At 40.2% G+C, this 21,886-nt stretch overlaps 2 protein-coding genes across 2 annotated transcripts; both read right to left on the minus strand.

Annotated features, from left to right (window-relative positions):
• Positions 1-207: 207 nt before the first annotated feature.
• LOC311008167 (forkhead box protein N5-like) lies at positions 208-10,499 on the minus strand (the record flags this gene model as incomplete). The annotated part of the gene is made up of 8 exons (XM_084001601.1): positions 208-408; positions 1,137-1,342; positions 7,361-7,593; positions 7,883-8,013; positions 8,205-8,273; positions 8,801-9,033; positions 9,528-9,620; positions 10,379-10,499. The coding sequence occupies 8 exons, from the start codon at positions 10,497-10,499 to the stop codon at positions 208-210; spliced, it is 1,287 nt and encodes a 428-aa protein (XP_083857727.1).
• A 601-nt stretch (positions 10,500-11,100) lies between these two features.
• On the minus strand, positions 11,101-16,588 carry LOC311007653 (V-type proton ATPase subunit d 1). The gene is made up of 8 exons (XM_084000910.1): positions 16,396-16,588; positions 15,182-15,353; positions 14,329-14,507; positions 14,106-14,185; positions 13,733-13,810; positions 13,293-13,469; positions 12,958-13,035; positions 11,101-12,220 (listed from the first exon to the last, which is right to left on the minus strand). The coding sequence occupies exons 1-8, from the start codon at positions 16,520-16,522 to the stop codon at positions 12,059-12,061; spliced, it is 1,053 nt and encodes a 350-aa protein (XP_083857036.1). The 5' UTR covers positions 16,523-16,588; the 3' UTR covers positions 11,101-12,058.
• Positions 16,589-21,886: the final 5,298 nt, after the last annotated feature.

Genomic DNA, 21,886 nt, shown 5'->3' on the forward strand with positions numbered 1-21,886 from the left:
TGAGTTGCTAAAGTTTCTGTTAAAGATAAAAATGTCTTCTACGCATGATCTACAAAGTTTTATAACACATTTGCAGAGTATGATTCATCTTCCATACAATATAATTTGAAAGGCTTTCTAAATCTACATCTATGGTGTCCAAACATTCAGCACTAACTGAGCAGGTGGTGGGTGGTGGAGGGCGACCCACCAGGTGACATAGTGATGTTAGAAGTACTTGTTGTAACATAGGAAGTTCTTTCTCTCCGCACAGTGTCTGGCCTCTACACTGCTTGTGTTTTTGTTGTTCTTGGCCAGCGCTCCACAGTGGTGCCCAATGCCAGGGCAGGTGGGCAGGTCAGGGTACAACACATTTGCCCCGTTCACCCACAGCCAGCCACCAGCCAGGTAACGAAGGCCTATCCACACCTGGGGAGAGGAGGGGCAGGTCACTGTAAGAGTTAACACTGTGGTGTTTCAGCTACACAGTTTGCAAAGGGCTTGAAGTGGGACTGTGATGTTGTCCTGTTTTGATGTTTTGTTTTTTAACAGGAGTACAGTCTTGGATAATGACATAGTTATCCTGTTTTCTCATTAGAATGACCGGAAACCAGAAATATCTGAATGAGGTAGTGACAAACACGTCAGAGAATATTTAGTTCAAAAATCACATTACGTCTTTTCATACAAGATAATTTTTCAGACTAGTTCTTATTGGTTAAGGATTGTTGCTAAGAATAAGTTGGATAATTTCTTCAGGACAGTGAGCTTTGTTATCTTGCAGTGGCAGGATTAAAAGATATTTGAGCATGACCTTTCCCTGCTTCCACAGAAATGCACACTGGTAGAGTTTAATCAGTTAAGTTATCATATATTTTCAAATAGCTAATCACTAATGATGTATTTAGGGGGGGTTTCGTGACCATTACTAATCTCCAGTCAATCTCTTGGAATGATTTGGGACATACAGTAGCTTGAAAGCTGAACTGCAAAGCATTGCCTCAATATTTGATGCCATAAATCAACTCAAATGTCCTCCTCATGCAGCCGTGGCCAGCACAAAACACAGAACCACAGCTGCTTGGAGGAGAGGGTTTATCCCTCACTTTAAAAAATGGATCTCAGGTCACACATGTTGATGAATATGATGAACCCACCTCCTCAGTGTTGGCTGGCGTGACCTTGGTCATCACAAAGTCGTCTGTCCCCGGTACCACGCTGACAAGCTCGTACTGTGAATGTAGAGCTCTGCAGTGTTCCAGCGCCTCCTCCCAGGTCTTGTTCTCCTTGACCAGGACCACATTGTCTGAGTAGCAGATGAAGGGAAAGCGGGCGGAGCAGCTTTTAGTCTGCATCCTTTTGCCTCGGGAGGAGATGGAGACACAATTGCCGTTCGTACTTGGTTCATTTGTTGCCCAATTTCTGTAGTCAGAGCGTCCTTTGGTCCACATCCATGTTTCACCTTTGGGACAGATGTTGAAAGTTAATCAGCACTGATGATGAACTGATTTATGCAGACAATCAACCATCTGACCTGCCACAGTGGGAAGACAGGAGCTAGCTCTGCCTACCACATGTTCTCACAAAGCTCCTCAGAGACCATCTACAATTTGGTGCCATCGTAGCAAGTTACTGGGTTGAGTATATACTGCAAGACTAGTTAGACTAGAACCATGACAGGTTGTGTTTGTATCTTACCATCTCTGTGCAGTCCAGTCCAAACCGGAAAGTCCTGTAAACCAGAAGCTGAATGCAGGTTATGATGGTTATATGTAACTGCCAGATCAGAGTACTGAGTCCGGCAGAACTGCTGGGCCTCGGACCATTTCATTGTCTGAGGTATGAATCTGAATGAGTATTTGGTGTGATGGTAGAAGTAACAGATGAAGAACTTATAATCTTCACAATCAGCGCCATGAAGCCTAGGGAAATATCAATAGAATGAATGAATACATGCAGGGTGTTCAAATGTGACTTTGTTAGTTCAGTAAATGACAAACTCTGCACTATGCAGCATTAAGATTCAACATGTAAGAACATAACTCACAAGTAAACACTACTACACTGCAAAACCTCAGGAACTACAAATCTACAAAGGGGCAGCGAGCTCAGTAGCTCCCAACCTGGTGGGCTGGGGCCCACTGGTGGGCTGCAGAAGTATTGCAAGTGGGCTGACAAGTACTTTATAAAACAGTACAATTGTTGTAAAAAGATATAATTATGAAAAAGTTAATGGAATAAATCCATTTTTTTATGATTTAAAATTAATCGATATTTCAAAAACATTGGAACTGTCTAAAAAAAGTCATTTTATTGTGTCTTCATTAAGACAAGTGATAGAAACTTAAATGTTGTAATTGCCTTAATATTAAAATCTTACATAATATCAAACATATTTGACATATTTGACATATAAAAAAAATAGCCTTAGAGAAATATACACAATGATTTCAATTTTAAAACATCACAGTTTGCATAAGAACAATGCTCAGCAGTGACATTCGATACATGTGATTTGAAGCAACATGAAGAAACAGTGGCGCAAAAACAGTCTTTTTACTTACTTTTTACTGATCGAAGAGACATAAGCACAGCCATCATCTGAGGATGGCTCCAGGAATGCCCAAATGATGTAGGTTTTATGTGGTTGACCATCTGACGCCGCCCAGGAACTCAAGTTGGTCAAGTACAGGCCCATCCATGAGTCAGATTGTTGCATGTCCACGCTTGATACATCTGAGTGCGTATATATGGTGGCCAAGTCACTGTTGTGCGACCTGTTTGGACAAATAACATTTACACAGTGATGTGTCAGAATACAAAATGACACTATCAGTGGAGGACACAAGGTTTAGATCATGTACTGTACTACATTTTCCCATTACATAATCTACCTGGATAATTAAAAGGTATTATCTGTGTGTGCTGCCAAACCTCCAGGGCTCATTAACTCATAAAACAACTGGTTATTCACTGTGAATGAAAGGCTTCGGTGAAAAAAAGAACTCTGATGATCAAATATGTTTGTAATTGGTAAAGAAAATGCTAATACAAAATGCCAATAGATGCGTATGGCCATTATATGCATGTAGGTCATTGAGATAAACAGTCAATACTCTCATCTACAGTGTGTGTGGTCACGTTGCAGCTTTATACTGTATATTTATGTTTTTTTCCCTCTCTGATTCTCTGTAAGTTCAATAAAGTAAAATCTTAAGTGTTTAAAACCGACTGACTGAGACACTGACAGAAGAAAAGCCTGCACCACCTGCAGTGACTCTGAGCTTCATCCCAGGTGTAATAATGGTGGGTGTATGAATAGCGTTTAACCAGCACGGATCCCAGTCCAGGCACTGAGTTGGAGAAGAGGAGGAGGAGGAGGAAGGGTCCAGAAAGGCTGCTCTTCATCATCGTCATCAGCAACAGCAGCACTGCACTCCTGCTATACAGAGTAACTTGTTTGACCATGCTTGTACCTTTGAGCAGTGACAAACATTTTGACATCTTTTTGATTTTTTTTGACAACTACATATGGAACTAACAGAGGAGACTGTTCAGTTACAGTAATGTCAGGCATAAATAATCTCACACAATCTAAAACATTTCTGACATTCTGTTACCACTGTTATTCTATTCTCTGTGCTTTCTTTCTGTTAATACAGATATATAATAAAAATGTTTTATTAATGGATAGTTAAAAAAAATATTTTTTTTAACAGATACATGTTCTCTTAATATCTTTTAGATTAAAGACCAAATCATATTTGTGAATAATATTGAAGGAAACTTTAAACACTACTTGTTAACCAGTGTGGATGTGTTCCGTTGTGTCTTTACCTGTCTCGATGCGTTGGTTTTCCGTCTCCTGTGCAGCGATGTCTTCAAGAAGATACACTTGCTCTTGCTTGATAAAGCTGTAGTCTTTGTCTCGCTGCTTTAATTTTACTTGTATGAGAAGAATCATTTGCCTGGCAGACACCCTAAAGTCAACTGTCAGCTCCCTGTCACTGCATCTCCAACAAACATTTGACTATTGGCAAATGACGGAGAGATTTACCTACAGACCTGAAATAATACAGATACATTATCCTCAAGAGAAACTTCTGTTCAGACTGCGTGGTCAGAGACACAGCAGAACACCTGAAACATCTCAAATTAATCTCTGATTTAAAGTCATTGCTCATGATGTATTGATGTGTGTCAGGCCAGAAAAATAAAACATGTTTACAATCTCATTCTCTCTGAGAGAGCTGAGCTTGGCAGCCCCTTTGGAAATGTATGATTATATATTTGGATACATCATTATCTAATATACTGTATATATCCATGAAGATATGATATACCCATTGTAAAATGTCAATATGTATATACAGTATGCTGCAATCCCATATGGTTAAACTATATATCTAAATATTTATGCAAATTCATTGAAACATAAAATAGAGTTACATCTGTGTACTGAACTGGCCTTTGTGTTTATTTTCATTGCAGTGCAACAGATGCTTTTTCTGTTGTTTTTTAAGAAATATTATAAACTGTGAATGTTCTGTGTTCCACTGAGTGATTTTATGTGATTTTTACAATATCATTTCCACCAAACACCAAACAGCTCCATTGGGGACAGATACGGCAGCCACCACATCTTTAATGTCACTTCATTTTGCTAAATAACGCTTGGCCAATCATTGTGAAAAACCACCCAAGAGTTTCAACTACACATCAAGTTCATTTTCATTTTCTCACTTGTAAACATAGACTGTAAAAAGAAAAATAGAATTCACAGCGTTATATTGTGTGTGATAATGTGTCTTTAGAAGTCTCTCGTACAACCCGTAGTACTTGACTCACTATTACATGTCTACCTAAGTGCAGCATAAATGTTAATTTAAATAGTTTGACTTGAACCACTGACATGTGGTTATTATACTACAATGACGTAACACGTTATAAATGAGATTATTAAGCCACAGTTAAAAATATGTTGAGTCAATGTGCCATATACTGCGACTTAAGCAAACACAGACACAAAAATCTTCATTAGTTTGATGAAACACAAACAAGGAAATCTGTACTGTTCTTGTACTAGCAGCATGTTTGTGTGGTGTGTTTCCAGCTCATGTGTTTACATCTTGAGGGATTGTTTGTGTTCAATCTATTTGCTTGTGTTTTTTCAGGGCCAGTGTGTTGTTAGCCGGCAAACCTAAGACATGACGAACTGAGACAATGAAAGACACAAAGGATGAATTAACTAAAGACATATTGTGCAGATTTCTTTATCTTGCTGCACTTTAATATATAAATGAAAATGCTAATGACTCAAAAATGATGTATTTATGAAAAATATTTACAAGAATTAAACAAGGAGCATTGCATTATAGAATTATGAATAATAAACAACAGAAAACAAAACAGTCTGCATCTCAAGTTTCTTTTTTTTTTTTTTAAGAACTTGTCACAGTGTAAATATACTCCGAATTTTATCTGAAACAAAAAGAAAAATGATAATTAGTAATGAATATTTTCTGCCTGGCATTCACAACAACTCAAGTCTTATACCATACCATACCAACTTTATTTATAAAGCACTTTAAAAACCCAGTGGACCAAAGTGCTGTACAAAATCACACAGAAAATATACAATTGGTATAAGACACAAAATGTACATAAAACATAACAGAATAAAATAAGAATAAAATAAAGTGCATTTAAAATAACACTATATAAAACCAATAAAACAATTAAAACATAGCGCATAGGTAAATTAGGCAAACAATAAATAACTAACAGCAGATTAAAAGACGTCAATTTAAAACGAGGTCAAAGGCCATGGAGAACAGATGATGATTGAAAACGTTTTAGCTAACACTGTAAAAGTTGATGTGTTAAGTCACTTGTGTTTAAGCTCCAATTTTCTTTTTCTCAGATGCACAGTTGAAGGAATAGTTCACCAAAAAATGAAATTCAGTCACTACTGACTAGGCCTAAACAGTCCTGCTGTATTGCGCTCTGACGATCACGCGTGTGAACGTGAGAGCGCCATAGACTGTCACAGTGCCATGGATACAGAATGTAACAGCACACACCACTAAGCACATGAAAGCAATTACCTACCTATCAGGTGGTATACTAGCCTAGAAATCTAGACGCACCCTAGCGGCAGCAAAAATATTTGCTCCGTAGGTGGGTCTAGAAACGAGCCATAGGAACTTTTTGAGTCTCGAACACCGATTGTGTTCACCAATCACAGCGCTCTATCTGTTTAGAGAGTCGTTGGGCGGGCTTAACGTGATGACGACATACATTTTAATTGGCTTGTCAGGCTAACGTCATCCTGCTCTTTGCTCTGATTGGTCGTAGCGCTAGCTAGCGCTACCCTATTGCGTGCAGAGGCAGTTTGAAAGACAGCCTTCATCCCGCCCCCTGGATTGAGCCGAGGTCTACCGGTCGTTTCCAGACTATACATTTTAGTGATATAGTCTGGCTCGTCAGGCTAGTGGTATACAGCATCTAATGCTACATAAACACTACAGCTGTGGTCAGTGTTTTTTCTGTCCCCTGGCACTGAACTTCCTCTTCCCCACCGATCATAAGAAGCTCTCCTACTGTATCTCGCTGTCTTGTCTTGTCAGTACTGTGCCATGTTGAGTGCCAGCAAAGCGTCTCGGACAAGTAAATTAGCGGGGTTGACCCCGTCTGATGTTCCCACTGCAAGCCGATCGGAGCCGTGCTGATTAAAACCCGCGTCGGTTGCAGAGTCGTTTGACGCGGGTTGGTGAGCCTTTCCCACCGCTGTCAGAAAACCGATTGTTAGCTGGGTTTTTGGCCAGTGGGGAAGGGGTATTATACTGACCCGACCCATAGTTTGAATCAGTGTGTCGGGAGTCCGGACACCAAAAAGTGGTGGACCTGGCTAGACTGATGCTAAACTCACATGTTTGCAGTCATCTCTGAATCATGTGGTATTGATAATAAACAAAACAAACTTACCGGTACTTTCAAACACCAGAAACAGGTAGCCATCTTCACAACTTCTAAAGTCAAGACTGAGCAAAAGCTCGCAGCAGGGTCCATCACTTTTTGTGTTCCGGAAGACTTTTGTTTTACAGTTTTGCAGCACACGTATTGTCAAATATGTTAATTTGTTTTCTGAATTTGTTGCAAGTTTGTACCTTTGAAAGGATTTTTGTTAAGTTACAGTGAATTGAGCACTCAGGGCCACAGTACTTGTTGAACAGATAAGAAGAAAAAGTCTTTGAGTTTTCCACAGGACCCATTTCCCTTGAATTTAAAGAATGAGTTGCTCATTCATTTTGGTGAGGTTAAATAAGAATGTTTCATTAATTTATAACAGCAGCAGGTACCAAAGTGTCAGCAAATTCACCTGGGTGAGACATGCTCCTCTCCAGCCGCTTGAGAGACTCTCCTGCCATCGTGTTGATCTCGTCGTTGAGCCGCCGTTGGCCGTCCAGAGTCAGGTGCCAGAAACACGACTTCCTCTTCCCATCTCTGCCCAGCTGGTTGCAGGTTTTGCGGAAGCTGCTGTTGAAGCACAGGTTGTGTCGGATGGTGTTCTTCCAGCCATCCGGAGCCGTCTGGAAGAAGGGGAAGTGCTCTCTGGGAAAGCACAGATAGGAGTATGAAGAACATTGGGAGCTCAACCTCCCATCACCCACCCAAAAATAGACCATGATGCAAGGTGTTGCTCCAAAGCAACTTTACTGTTTTTTTTAAATTACCCATAGGCCTCTAAATGTGTCAGCAGTTTGGAAATCTCTGCCTTATTCCAGCCACTTCATAAATGACTGGGAGGAATCCAGTCAGTCAGCAGCCTGTATGTTGTATAATCACATGGGATCTTTGCATAAAACTGTGGCTGTGTTGTGCCAGATTATAAAATTATGACCTGATGAAGTTGTAAATCTGTTGGACTTTGAGGCTCCCAGCATGGCTGCTCTTCAGTGCCAGGGCGATGAGGATACAGTAATTCACTGGTGGACGAGGCCAGCAGCCCGGCTTCACTAGAGACTTATTGTCCTGGAATCAGAAAGCCAAAAATTACTGTTTTGTTAAGCCCACTTATTCATTTTTATTAAACGCCCACTCCATTTATACTGTTTGTGCATGACAGATTTCATTCTAACATTTCTAGAGCAGCTGGAATAAAGATCAACACAGACAGCAACTGAAACTCAAACATACATGTGATCATCCCCCCACTCCCTCACCCTTACTTTGGTTTTCCTCCCCCTACGTCTGTTCCTGGCTGGTCGACAGGAGACGTCTTCATTTGGAGTCTAACAAGTAAAAACAGTCACATTGTCTGAATCTGGGCTATGACTCCTGTTACACCCAAGTTCCTAATTAAATAAATTAAAGCAGAAGTAAGCGATCCGGTGGTTTTGGCTAACTTCCTGTCAGCGGATGGAGTTAGCAGTCCCCGCCCTCGTCCCTACGTCACCACATTCACGCGCATCCCTTGGCTGCACACACAGAGAGGACCGCCCCTTCATGCCGTTCTCTCTCCTCATTGGATAAAGGTTGTAGGATACAAGGAAAGTTTTCTCCTCGGCTTACAGCAGAGCAGAGTGACTGACAGACCCGTGTTTCGGACCAAACACTCTATAAGTGATTGCTGTCGGAAGATATAACTATTTAAGACTTATATTAACACAAACATTCCGCTTACTTCTGCTTTACAACTTAAAATACTTTCAAGAGCATCAGTTTATACATTTCTATACATTATGAATTTTGTAAAAGACAGATGAACAGTGACAAGGCTGTGAACGAGTTTGTTAACTCTGGGTGTGTGTTGTTGTACCATGTAGCTGGTGGAGGACCCAGAGAGCAGCAGCTGCTCCTGGACTGAAGCTTCATCAGGGTCGAACCTGTGGAGCTCGACAGCAGAGAGCTGCTGGCTCTGGGTCTCAGGTGGTTGGATATTCTCTGCAGCTCCACACAAAGTGTGCTGGTCTGCTGTTTCTGCTGCGTACTGGATTGGGCAGACGATGTTTGGATTCACCATCAACCACAGGTTTGGTTTCACGAAGGTGTCTGATGGGAGGAGGATCAGGTCGTGATGATGGTCATCAGCAAAAGCAGGTTCACCCAACTGAGCAACATTTTAAAACTTAAGGGGAGGAGGAGACAACAAATAGTGCAAAGCACATGTACATTATATAATTTAAACATGCTGTGAACAAGTTGACATGTTGACACTTTGACCAACCCAGCTGTGTTTTTCTAAAACTTATATGCAGCAAATCAATTTTGAAATTAAGTGATCTATATTCCTGATCAATTAATGAGTCTTTCTCAGTATCAGTGCTGGTGTCTGCTTCGGCTGATAAGAACCAATGCTCCTTCAAACTTTACAGGTGAACTTACAACTGTCTGGGCTTAATTTAGAAATTCTGCCCTTACATTGGTTGATCAACTATGAGAAAAATATTGTTAGTGTTGTGTTCATTCAGTTGTGGTTCTCTCATTTCTATAGGTTTGCTCTACACAATATTGTAGGACTGACAGAGACTTTCCTCTCAGCTCACCTGACATCTTATCATAAAAGATAAACTCATCTTTTCTTCTGGAGGCTCTTGCAGGAGGCCGCTGGACAACATATTGATCGTTCAGTTTGTCGTCTGTCAGACACGGACACATAAACACAACGTTAGTCTGCACTATATCAATTTGACATCTGATTGAAGTAAAACACGTCAAACATCGTCACCAGCACATTATAAACCTTTTCACCAGACCTTTAAGACTCAGACACCAATCGTTTTGATATTTTGATCAAAACTGGAGAAAATGTTAAGTAAAAAAGTATTCAGACTTAAAGCTGTACCAGAGTTACAACAACAACACAACATTTTGGGGGAAAAAATAGCCACATTCTATTTTATCACTGCATTATCAGTCGCTCTCAGCAGATCACTGTATTGTCACTTTTCAATATGGAAAGGTCCATGTAAGACTATGGAGGACCTTCAGATTTACAATACCAAAAAAGATTACTACAATGGAAAAGGTATTTACGCATCTGAAAACAAACAAACATATGCAATCAAACTTAGAAGATGACATCCATTATAAGCTCGCACAACATTTGTGCCTGTGTGTGTATGTTTATGAGAAAGACTGGCCATGCTCTTTTTTAACATACATGAAGAAATTTGTCACAGAGAGATGACTGATACATCAACACAATGAGAACATGTCTCTAGTAGTGGAACGTGAGTAGATAATGAAAGTTTGTACAAATACAAAGAAAAATGCGTGAAAGTGCAGGGGAGGTGAACTCATCTGAGAGCAGCATTGTGAGGTGTAGGAATAGTGTTCCCAGTGTGAGAGCTACATTAAAGCGACTGAGAAGAACTGTGAACAGAAACACGGTCACCGTGGTAAACCTGGTCGGTGGTCGTTGCCAGTTTCAGCTCCTTGTCCATGTCCCAGTCCGTCAGGCCGACGGTGCAGTGCAGGTCAAAGAGCTGAGCTGAGGTTCTCAGCTGGAAGGTCATGTCTGGATGTGCTTCATGCCTTTGTTTCTCTCTGAGAGCCACACTTCACTTTACAGCACCTGGAGCTGCACAGCCTGATTAGACTTAATTAAACCTGCAGCCTGTGATCAGTCACCTATTGGTGCCTCCAGTTACATCAAAGGCAAATGATTCATAAATTAAAATCAGTGATAACTCAGGATCTGTATTAAGAGTTTAAGAATTAAAGCTGGGGTAGGCAGGATTTGTTTAAAAAACAAAATATTAACCTTTTGGGGGGTCCCTGATTGGTTGAGGGGCCAGCCCCACTCTGTCCTAACAAATCGGGAGGACAGAGTAGGCCGACCCTTTAGCCTTAGAGCTGATATTTGTATTTATACACATTTTCCTACAAAAAACAAACAAACACTAGTTTATTTAGTAACTGGTTCCTCCCAAAAACATTAAGAATTTGAAACAATTACATTTCCTACTGTGGATATTCTAAAAGAAATCATCTCATCCTATCAGCAAACAGTTACCAATTAAAAACACATTACAGTCTTTGTTCCACCAGAACAAAAAACAATTTTCATAAAGAATTTGAAGGCATTTCATGTAAATTTCTCCAGACCTTTGCGAGTGCAGTTCAGTCTGTTTATTTTTTTCATCACATTTACAGTACACATTTCACAAGTAAGAAACAGATCAAAACAGCAATAAATCAATTTACAGCATGAGAAAACAAAAATCATAGAGTCATCTTTAAATATCTATATACCTTTTATAGTCATTAACATTACATCTGCCATATACTCCATAAGATTTTGCCTCGCGCTCATTTACAGAAGCTGGTGAGGGCAGGAAGCCTCTGTTCAGCCGTTTGTACTTTTAATGTATAACAACACTTTTGTTAAGACGGCAAATCAGGCGGGGCTCACACATTTCACGTGTTAGGTTCAGGGGGAAACCACATTAATGAGCAGACAAGCTGACAAAACCACTAAAACAGAAATAAATACAGGTTGTATAGAACCTGGTGGTGACTGACACTGAGCAGAGGAATGTTTTCATCTCGGCTTTGATATGAGGTCGCCTCTTTAATGATTTTTAGTGGGTGATTCATCCAAAACATAAAGCACACTGAACCCTCAGGCGTGGTTCATGTGCCCAGATACAGTAGCAACATGATCTTTGAGAGGTGTTTGGTGGGGGAAAAAATCTATCTGAACTGAATCTCAAATTTTTCTTTTTTTTCTATCAGCTTTTGAGTCAGGTGAACAAGGAGTCAACAAGTTTAGACAGTCAGAGGTTAATTGTTTGAAAGTCAAATGAGTCGAGTCCTTCATCCAAACACCAGCACCAACCACCTCTGCTGGATCACACTCATGTGACTCTGGTTGATTATTTGTTTCACAACCAGAGCTCACATTACAAAAAGTACCAGGCTGTCAAGAACCAATTCACACCCATAAGTGAAGAATGGAGAAAATTTAGCATGAAACCATCACAATCGTCAACACTTGAGCTGAGTCTGGAGACGAGACGTAAGACTGAATGAAATGATGAAGGGAAGAAGAGAAGGATTGGGGTTGGGAAGTTTAAAAGATGGGAATGTAGTTGTCGATCTTGGCGCGATGCCTCTGTGCAATGCACTCCGCGATCCAAACGATGTTCCTGCACTCCTGCTCCTTCAGTTTGACGTAGGCGTAGAAAACACTGAAGTGGAACTGGTTGAGGAAGGCCAGCTTGTTCAACTTCACCTGCAGGAAGAAGGAGGGAAAGGAAATGATGTTGAGTTATGTCAGATCTCATCAATCGACAGAGCTGCACAATCCCAGAGCCAATATGATCACATTTAAGATTCTTTTTTTGGGGACATTTAGATTTTTTGGGGGGCAATTTGCATAAGTGCTGCAAGACATGAGTCCATAAACCTGCACCAACAGATTCCTACACTGTATAGTGTTTCCCATTAATTAACAGGACTATGGCGGCCCGCCACAGTCTGGTGTGGGCCCGCCCATAGTCTCCCAGAAAAAAAGATGTTCATTTAACAGCGTTTCACCATCTCTCATCTCTGCCAGTCAGCCCCTCCTCCTGCTGGACTCAGTCTTACTCGTGCACACATCTTAACACGTACTCATGTATAGGTTGGGCAGGAACGCTAATAAGCACTAAATTGCTAATTGTACTGTGTTCAAATTACCCCTCGTGACCCCCACAACCTCCCTTGTCAGACAGTCTGACCCCACCATGGCCTCCAAAAATCCTGTGGGAAACACTGCTGTATTCTGTATTGTATATTACACAATACATTTGTCATTCAAGCTGCAGCAGTTCCACCTTCCACCACAATGTGGGTTTCTATGGCAGCATGGCACTGTTTACATTACTCAATGACTCCATGGGCAGACGAAGAAGCAACAATAGAAAGATTAAGGATTAAAAAAACCAACACGGCCTAACAGTGTTAAATGTGTTTCTGAAGACATGTCACCTCATGCTCAAAGAAGCGGTCCTCCAGTGTCTTGTCTCCTGGGTTACTGCCGGCGCCTTCGAACAGCAGCTTGTACTCCTGGCGACAGAAGCAACAGATTCAGACACAGGTCACTGAAACAATGTAGCTCATAATCAACTCATCAAAACAGTGTTTCACTAACATAGTGACTTGGACACAAAAAGGACAAAAAGAGGCAAGAAATACAACAACCCGGAGACAAGTGAACACAAGTTTAACCAAAACCATGTTGGTAAAATTATCTGCAGGTCAGAATGATTCACTGTGCTGTCTAAAATCAGAGGGACTGTATGAAAACGGATACGTGGACTTACAGGGTAGAAGTCAGCTACGGCCTTGACCTGCTCGTAGTCATCTGCCCGGGCCAACTGAGCAAGGCCTTCTGGGTAAAGCTTGCCGCAATGAGGGAAGAGCTTAGCACGGTCCTCCTTGGACAGCTCTGTGCCAAATGAATTGATGGTGATGATGAAGGCTCTTCTGTCGGCCTCAAACTGCAGCAGAAGGAGGAAGTCAGTGCAGCAGTAACAGTTTATTTTTTAAAAAAAGCTCAGTGTCAGTTCAAGGATTAGCAACATGCACACACATTCATCTTACAGCTGCTCCTGCTGAACAAGTTACAAGTTACATTTTCATTGTACATTGTCATTTAATGTGTAATCTGATATGGGATGGGCCACAGTGGTGGCATGACACGAAAATTAAAAAAAATAATTCATTCATTCATTTTGTACAAAATTGTTCGTTGCTGACTCACCTCCAGAATAGGACACATGGTGTCAGCTGTGGTCCCTCCCAGGTTGGAGCAGAACTTATAGAAAGCTTCCAAATAAGCCTGAGAGGACATCACACAAAATGTACTTTAAAAGACCCAAAAATAAGAAACCACTGCTTATAATAATGATAATACATTTTTCTGTTTTGAACTGACTTCAAAAACGCTTTTCATCCCAAAACTAATAAAATCATTAGCAAAATAAGAACAGTTCCCAAGTTTAAATGTTGTCAGTTAAGAAAATGCCTATTAATTACATAGTATCTGAAAAAAATGAAGGACTGTTTTTTCTTTTTACTCTTTCTACTCTTTCAGTCATTGTGCTTTTTTTTCTGAAAATACTTTTGTGTTTTACCTTGTAAAGTGTGTTACGGATGATTTCAATGTTCATCTCATCCAAGTCCTGTTCAGATATACAGTCCTGGAAGAAAGCAGCTGAGAAGAAAAGAGAGAATTTAACATTTAATGTTCAATATTTCTCTAAGCTTTGGCGCCATCTGTTGTTCAGTTTGATACATTACTGTTCAGTCTCCACCTCCTCCTGGGTTTTAATTCTAGTTTGCTATGGAGATACATACCCAGGGGTGTGTCCACCAGAATGGCGTTGTACAGCTCGGCAGGGGTCTGGGCGATGTTGACCGCCTCCATCTGCTCGAAGCTGCCCAGTGGGTGACACTTTGGCACCAGCTCGGAGATGGCCCGCTGGTGCAGAGTGCCCGTGATCAGCAGGATGACGTTGTCGATCATGTAGCTGTACCTGAGGTCACAAGGAGTACAAAACAGTGAAGTCAGCTCCTTAGTCTGGGTCAGATCACACTGTGAGCAGCTTTCTGGCCATTTCCCTGTGTCTGTTTTTGTTATCATGGTACAGGTTCCATGACATGTAAATTGACACCACACTTTTTGTTATAGATGACACGTCCTGTCTTTCATTGGGTTAAATCAATTCCCTAACAGTGTAAAAATCACAAAACACACACAACTACACAACAGGTGTATCTATTTTTTTTTTTTTTTTACCATTGTTTAATTGTGGTGAAAAAAGAAAATAGACAAACAAACAGAAGCAGCAACTGTTTATTCACTGATTCATTCTTTGTAATTCCTTAACCAATTGTTATATTGAGGTTTGTAAATCACCTCGAAAACATGGTGCTGCTTTGCTGACACTTTCAAAATGGTCATTGGTGATGTGACTTATGTATAGCCAATGGTAAATGGGCAGCGCTTATGTAGGTCTTTTCTAGTCTTGCGTCCACTCACAGCCGAAGCTGTTCACCTGCTACTTGCCTTAGGACAACGGATGTGAATTAGCAACTATGCTAACTCCGGCATATTTACATTGATGCTCTGGCTGACATGTTGATTAATATGCAATGTCCTAATCAAATAAATAAATAAATAATACTTTTAGTATTTCTACAAACTTACGTGATAAAGTCCATGAAGCTGGCCAGTGGCTCGTACGACTGGTTCCTCATATGGCGAAACTCCACCACCATCTTCTCCTTCAGCTTGTCATCAATGACCGACACAGTAAGAGGAGACGCCTCGTTTGCCAGGAAGCTGCCATAGTCTGTGCTCTGCAGGTGGAGCTTCAGATCTGCATGAGAGATGGATGGACGGGAAAATACATAATTTAAAGGGCTCATAAAATAAAAATCCAAGTCTTCAAATGTCCTGTTTTATAAAGGCAAAAAATGTAATCTACTTTCACAAAAGGATCATATAAAAAAGTAAAATACACATTTGCAGAGCTGACAAACTGATTGATCCAGGTGTGTCTGGCCATTGTTGTGAGGTCAGACAGACACACCTGGATTAATCAGTTTGTTCAATAATGTAAAACAGGAAATAAAGGAGCTGGCTTAAGTTCAGGAAGTAGTGGAGCTGGGCATAAAGCTTAACTGATCACCGAAATAGCTGACTTTTTAATTTTATTGTTGCTACCATTGATACTGATTTCACAATAAATAAAATAACTATTAGGTTTTTGATGTGTAATATTTAACACATATGGATCAGTGAATGATCAAAAATATCGAGAAGTAGGATTGTATTATATAACCGCTGGTTCTCTAACTGAACCATACTCATGTCACCTGTCATAAAGGCAATCACAATACGTTTATAGCAGTATATTTACACTTACAGTGCAGCAATGATAGCTGGTGAACAGCTACAACCAGTGGGTAGATATAATCAAAACAAAACCATGAATGTCAGTGTAATACAGCAAACCCTACTTGAACTTGTTATTTTGCTAAATTGTACAATTGTACAACATGTATTCACACCGAATAGATGTTTCATTTCCTCTTAAAAATCCATCATTGGCCAATACGTTAACACACAACACTGACCTAGCTCAAGTTAGCATACTGCTAGCTAGGTTAGCGATCACGAAAAGGGACATTTTAAAATAATATTTCTGATTCAATCTTTTTAATTTGATAACAGGAAGCTCGATGGCTGGCATTAAATTGTGATAGCATATAATGACAGGCCGTATAGTCCACGACAACACCAACATTATCGTTGATGTACACCGAGCTACCAGCTAGCTGACGACAGCTGACGTTAGCTCGTAGGATTAGCCCCGGTGGCTAGCTGTTAGCCGTTAGCTGTCACCTGTGTTGACTCACCTTCCAGGGTCTCGCACTGAACCAGGTTTAAATAATCCGCCTGGGACAGTATTCCAGCTTTAAAGCCCCTGACCAGCCCCTCCAGGTAGCCGTTGTCCACATTAAAATACAGCTCGGAGAAAGGCATCCTGTCCGATCGTCAGCTCCGTCTCTGCCGCAGGAGAACCGTCCGTCCGTCCGGCTGGAGTTAGCGTCAGCTGACTGGAGCATGTGACCGTCACCTGATCATCATCTGTGTGTGTGTGTGTGTGTGTGTGTGTGTGTGTGTGTGTGTGTGTGTGTGTGTGTGTGTGTGTGTGTGTGTGTGTGTGTGTGTGTGTGTGTGTGTGTGTGTGTGTTCTGAGAAATAGTTGCTAAATATTAAATATTGTATCTAAAAAATTGATCTAAAAAAATGCTTTTATTTTAAACATAAACTATTGTTAAAAAACTGATTATTCCAAGTTGTTATGTTGTTGTTGTTTTTTTTACATAAAATACAATAATTTTACAACAAAACAACAATTAATTTAAAACTGAATAAACTAAATTGATGTAAAATGTGTCCAGAAGGAAACTGACTCTGCTGCAATGTGCTTCACATGATTTAGGCCAGTAGAGAGCAGTGCATGGTAGGTTTTGTTGTATGTAGCCTATTGTGAGTGATTCAGTGACAGGTAGCTACATTACATAACATTACAAAATACATTACAGTTCATTGATTATAGTTATTGTCTTTATTTTAGAAGTGTGTGAAATCAGTATTGAGAATAAAAAATTGCAATTTTCATTCAATGATAATTTCAAAGACTGAAAGAACAAGGGTAACAGTCAAGAAACCACCAAAATCTGAGGTCTAGCTGAGATTGTCATTTAATATTCAGGATAATTCATTTTAGTTGAATGAGAGAAACGGAGAAGCTACAACTTTGTAGGGGAGAGTGGGGTAATGTGAGACACCGGGTAATGTGAGACACCCCCTATATCTAGAAAACGGAACACATTTATGGTCATGTGACCATTATCGTTTTCAAGCCCCTTCCATTTCCCCATGGTCATGAAGGAGAGGACCTCATGATGCTGTGGAAAGCATGTTTTTTTTCACAAAAATATGATTTTTGCATGTAAAAGTAAATTTTCTTGCTGTCAACTTAAAGCAGAAGTAAGCGATCCGGTCGTTTTGGCTAATGCTGCGTTCCAGGCAGGCTTTTGAAACCGTAAATTACAGCTTCAAGTCACAACTTACGACTTTGTAGCGTTTCAGGCAACCCACTCGTGTTTTTCCGACCTGTTTTACCTGTGAAAGTGCACTATAACTGCCACTCGTAACTTCCGACCCGTGAACTCGTACCAGATCAAACTGGTACGACTTCACAGGTCGGAAAAACACGAGTTACGGGCTGCCTTGAACGCACCATAACAGTCCTTGTCCCTACGTCACCACATTCACGGCGTCCCTTGGCTGCACACACAGCCCTGCATGCCGTTCTCTCTCCTCATTGGATAAAAACTGTAGGATACGAGAAAAGTTTTCTCCTCGGCTCAGAGCAGAGCAGAGTGACTGACAGACCCGTGTTTCGGTCCAAACACTCTATGTAAGTGATTGCTGTCGGAAGATATAACTATTTAAGACTTATATTAACACAAATATATCACTTACTTCTGCTTTAATCAACTGTTGTGCCAAAGCAAATTGATTCACGTAAAAAAACGTATATGATACATGATGATGAACTACCAACACATAAAACCATGTGATGATGCTGGCTGAAAATGAGCCTGAATTTCTAAGAGAGGTTGTTTTTTCTAAAATGGGGGTGTTGGGGTAAAGTGAGACAAATGCTGCGGGGTAAAGTGAGACCATGGATGTATTATAATAAATCCATGAGTGAGACACTGTGAGCACACCACACACAAAGATTTACACTAGAATCTCGTCCCCCAAGCCAGAAATCTCGCGTGATCAAACATGATCTGTAGCCACACTGCTTTGTTATGATGTGCTCTTCAGTCAGCTCACTTATTTATTGGTTACATTCAATTTTAGTAACATTCCACTTTGTCAGCTCCCCCCACACACAAGAGGACTTTTGATCAAAATGGTCACGATTGTCGGGTCCTACAATCTGACCCCCAGCCTATCTGTCATTTGAATGTTAATTAAAACATTCTGTGTTGTATTTGATTTTGTTCTTGAGTCACTTTGTGTTAAGAAAAAAAAAAGTGCTTAATTGACCAATCCCCATGATTCTGTTATTATTAGTTTTGGGAAGTGTGGTTGTCAAGCTAGCTGTCAGGACTCTTAACTGTTACAACATGTGTTGTTATGGTAGTTTCAGAGTGGAAAAAGTAAGTGGATCAGTTTACCCCATTGATTTCTCTGGTTTTACTCAGTTTACCCCTGAGCTGGGGTAAAGTGAGACACAAGACCACTTTTTTTTTTTTAAACTATCATATTTTCACTGTCCTTCGTCCTGAATACATTCTGATAATTTCCATTGCTAGGAAACATTTTAAATTAATGGGAAATGTGTAAATTTTACTGATAAATCATTTTAGCTCGCTTAGAGGGGAGCAAATGTAAAAAGTGTCTCACTTTACCCCACTCTCCCCTACATGGAGTCCATTGAATCAAATAAGAAACAAAAATGTCACGAAATACTGAAGATAGGTTGTTGCATGTGCATAGTGTTATGATGTCACACACAGTGAAGTTATCTTTGACCATGTCATAATTTCATTTTATCCAAATAGACATATGAGTTAAATCGTGTCATAATTAATGCATGATTCCTCTGAGTTCTGGCCCAAAATGACTTTTGACCTTTAATCACCAAGTTCTACTCAATCCGTCTTTGAGTGCATATATGATGCAGATATGATGCAGAGTGTGTAAATCACGGTGATATTGGTATTGGATCGTCCATGTCTGTGGAGTTTGCATGCTCTCCCTGTGCCTGCATGGGTTCCGTCCAGGTTCTCCACCAACTTCCACCCACAGTTCACACACATACACATATGATTAACTGGTGACTGTAAATTGCCTATGTGAGTGTGTAGGAGGTTGTTTGTCTCTAAATGTCGGCACTGTGATAGACTGTTGACCTATTGTAGGTAAACCCCTCCTAATCCTATATGGATAGATGACTAACAGACATGACTTAACAGTTATGTAATACATCACAATATTCAATGTCACTCTACTTCCTGTATACAGACACACCTAAACATAATCATACTCTGTCATACTAATATGACCTATTTCTTAGTCAGAGACCAAACGCTGATGAGAAACACCAGAGACTGTGATGGATGGTTTCATTTGAAGCTATGCTCCTTTAGTTTAAATCTCACATCACACAAGTCCTCATTCATGAGGAATAGAATACACACTGGGTTGTTTTTGATGCTCTGGGTTAGATCCAATTAACGAAAATCTTCACACTGCAGTACAGAGGTAGATTAAATGCAAAGGGCTTTGAATTTTGAACACAATTTTTTGTGTTCATCTTTCTGCTTTAACAATGACAGTCACTTTTATGTCTAGCTATACTTGTCTTTCAGCTTCTCTGTCTTTTTGTGTCTCTTGTGCATTTCTTCGAGTTTTAGTATCTTTTATAGTTGTTTTGCATCTCTTTGGGGTAGTTTTGTGACTCTTTGGTTGTATTCCATATCGGTGGCTGTTTTGTATCTTTTTTGGTTGTTATTTGTCTCTGTGTGGTTGTTGTTGTTTTTTTGGTCTCTTCGTGGGTTGCTTTGTGATTATTTTGTGTCTTTGTGTTTGTTTTTGTCTGTTTGTGGCTGTGTCCGATTGAGACTCGTTGAGCATCTTTGATTTCGCAGCAGGAAATGTGAAAACTCATGCAAGGGCTCTGCGTGTGATAGACCTATTCATCCATCACTGTGGCGCCACGCTGAGCAATCACAGAGAACATCCAGGAAAGCAATTAAGTTGCTGGTTTTACAGGTTGTGAGTTAATTGGAGGACAACACCTTTTTATTTTTGTAAGAGAGTCAGATTCTGCTCACTGGCATGTTGTATGAGCAGGAAAGGCAAGTATTGCTTTCTCTCAGTACATTACAAGGTGCTTATGGAAATGTGATGCAGAATGTGCTTATTGCTTCTACTTTTCGGATGTTACCTCTCAGTTTCTGCTCTCAGCCCCACTTGACGCATTAGTTCTTGACCTCTGCCTGTTAAGTGCCTTGAGGTAATGCTTATCATGATTTGGTGCTAAATAACAAATAAAACTAAACTGAATGGAAAAGTGACAGTGGTAATTGTTGTGGGAAGCAGAAGTGCCTTGCACATGGTAAAAACATGTGCGTGAGGTAATCATGGCAGAACACAACAAAATTGTATTTACAAAACCAATGCACTTCCTTCCATCCTAATACTAATTCTAATTGATTGATCCACACACACAAACATAGGCTGATTACAGTCTTGTGTCATGATATTGTGTATGTTCTGCTCTGTGAAGTTAGTACATGTTGTTCTGACTAATGCGTCAGGCACTGTGGTGACCTGCTAAGTCAGAGACAAAGCCGCAGCTGATGAGTAACACCAGAGGCTTTTGGCAGTAAATGAAATGAATAACGTCAGACACTATTGTCAGGTTGAATTGTTTGCTAAAGTTGAAGGTTCTATTTTAAGCCTGAAGGAAGCTCCTGTCTTTCAAAACACAGATCAATGAGTCCTCATTCCAGAAACATTTTGTGTTTGTCTCCCTCGACCACCAAATCTCAGCAGTTCACCCTTGAGTCCAACTGAATGTTTTGATAATTGTTGGAGGTCAAGAGACTCAAAACAACCGCAGAGCAATAGAAAAGACCACCAACTGAAAACAGGTTAAAAACTAGAATTACTGCCTCTTATTTGTCATGTAGATTTAGTATGTGTGAAATCTTGAGTAACGACTAAAAAGTGTTTTACTGTGACCTTTGACCACCTAAGTCTGAACAAACTTCAAACTGTCACTCAGATGGTGTTTCCGTGAGAACGGGATGGATGAACAACCTGAGAACAATATGTCCCTGGGTCTGGCTGTCTTCAGCTATGAGCTATTATTACAACACAGAGAAACAAAAAGGCAACAAAGACAAACAAGGGGACCACAAAAAGACAAAAAAAGAGTACAAAACTTAATGGGGAACTATGCAGGATTTGTAGCTTATGCTGCGTTCAAGACAACTCGGAAGTCGGAAAAAAACAAGCTCCGAGTTGTAAAAAATGAATTGAACGGCGTCGAACTCGGAAATTACAGGTCGGGAACTCGGGTATCATATCAGAGCTCCGACTTTCCGACTTGACGTCACGACAACATGAAAACATGGCAGCCTTCGTCTTAAACGGTTAGAATTTAGACATTTTAAGTTATTTGTTGAGGTTTTAATGCATATGTTTGTGTATTATTGCAGTAGCCTATATGAATTACGTTTATATTAAGCTTTGATTGTTGTATGGTGTGAAATTGTGTTCCTCGTATGTGACGGAAATAACGTTTAACTG

Source organism: Trachurus trachurus (genome assembly GCF_905171665.1).
Source record: "Trachurus trachurus genome assembly, chromosome: 3".
NCBI classification, from domain to species: domain Eukaryota; kingdom Metazoa; phylum Chordata; class Actinopteri; order Carangiformes; family Carangidae; genus Trachurus; species Trachurus trachurus.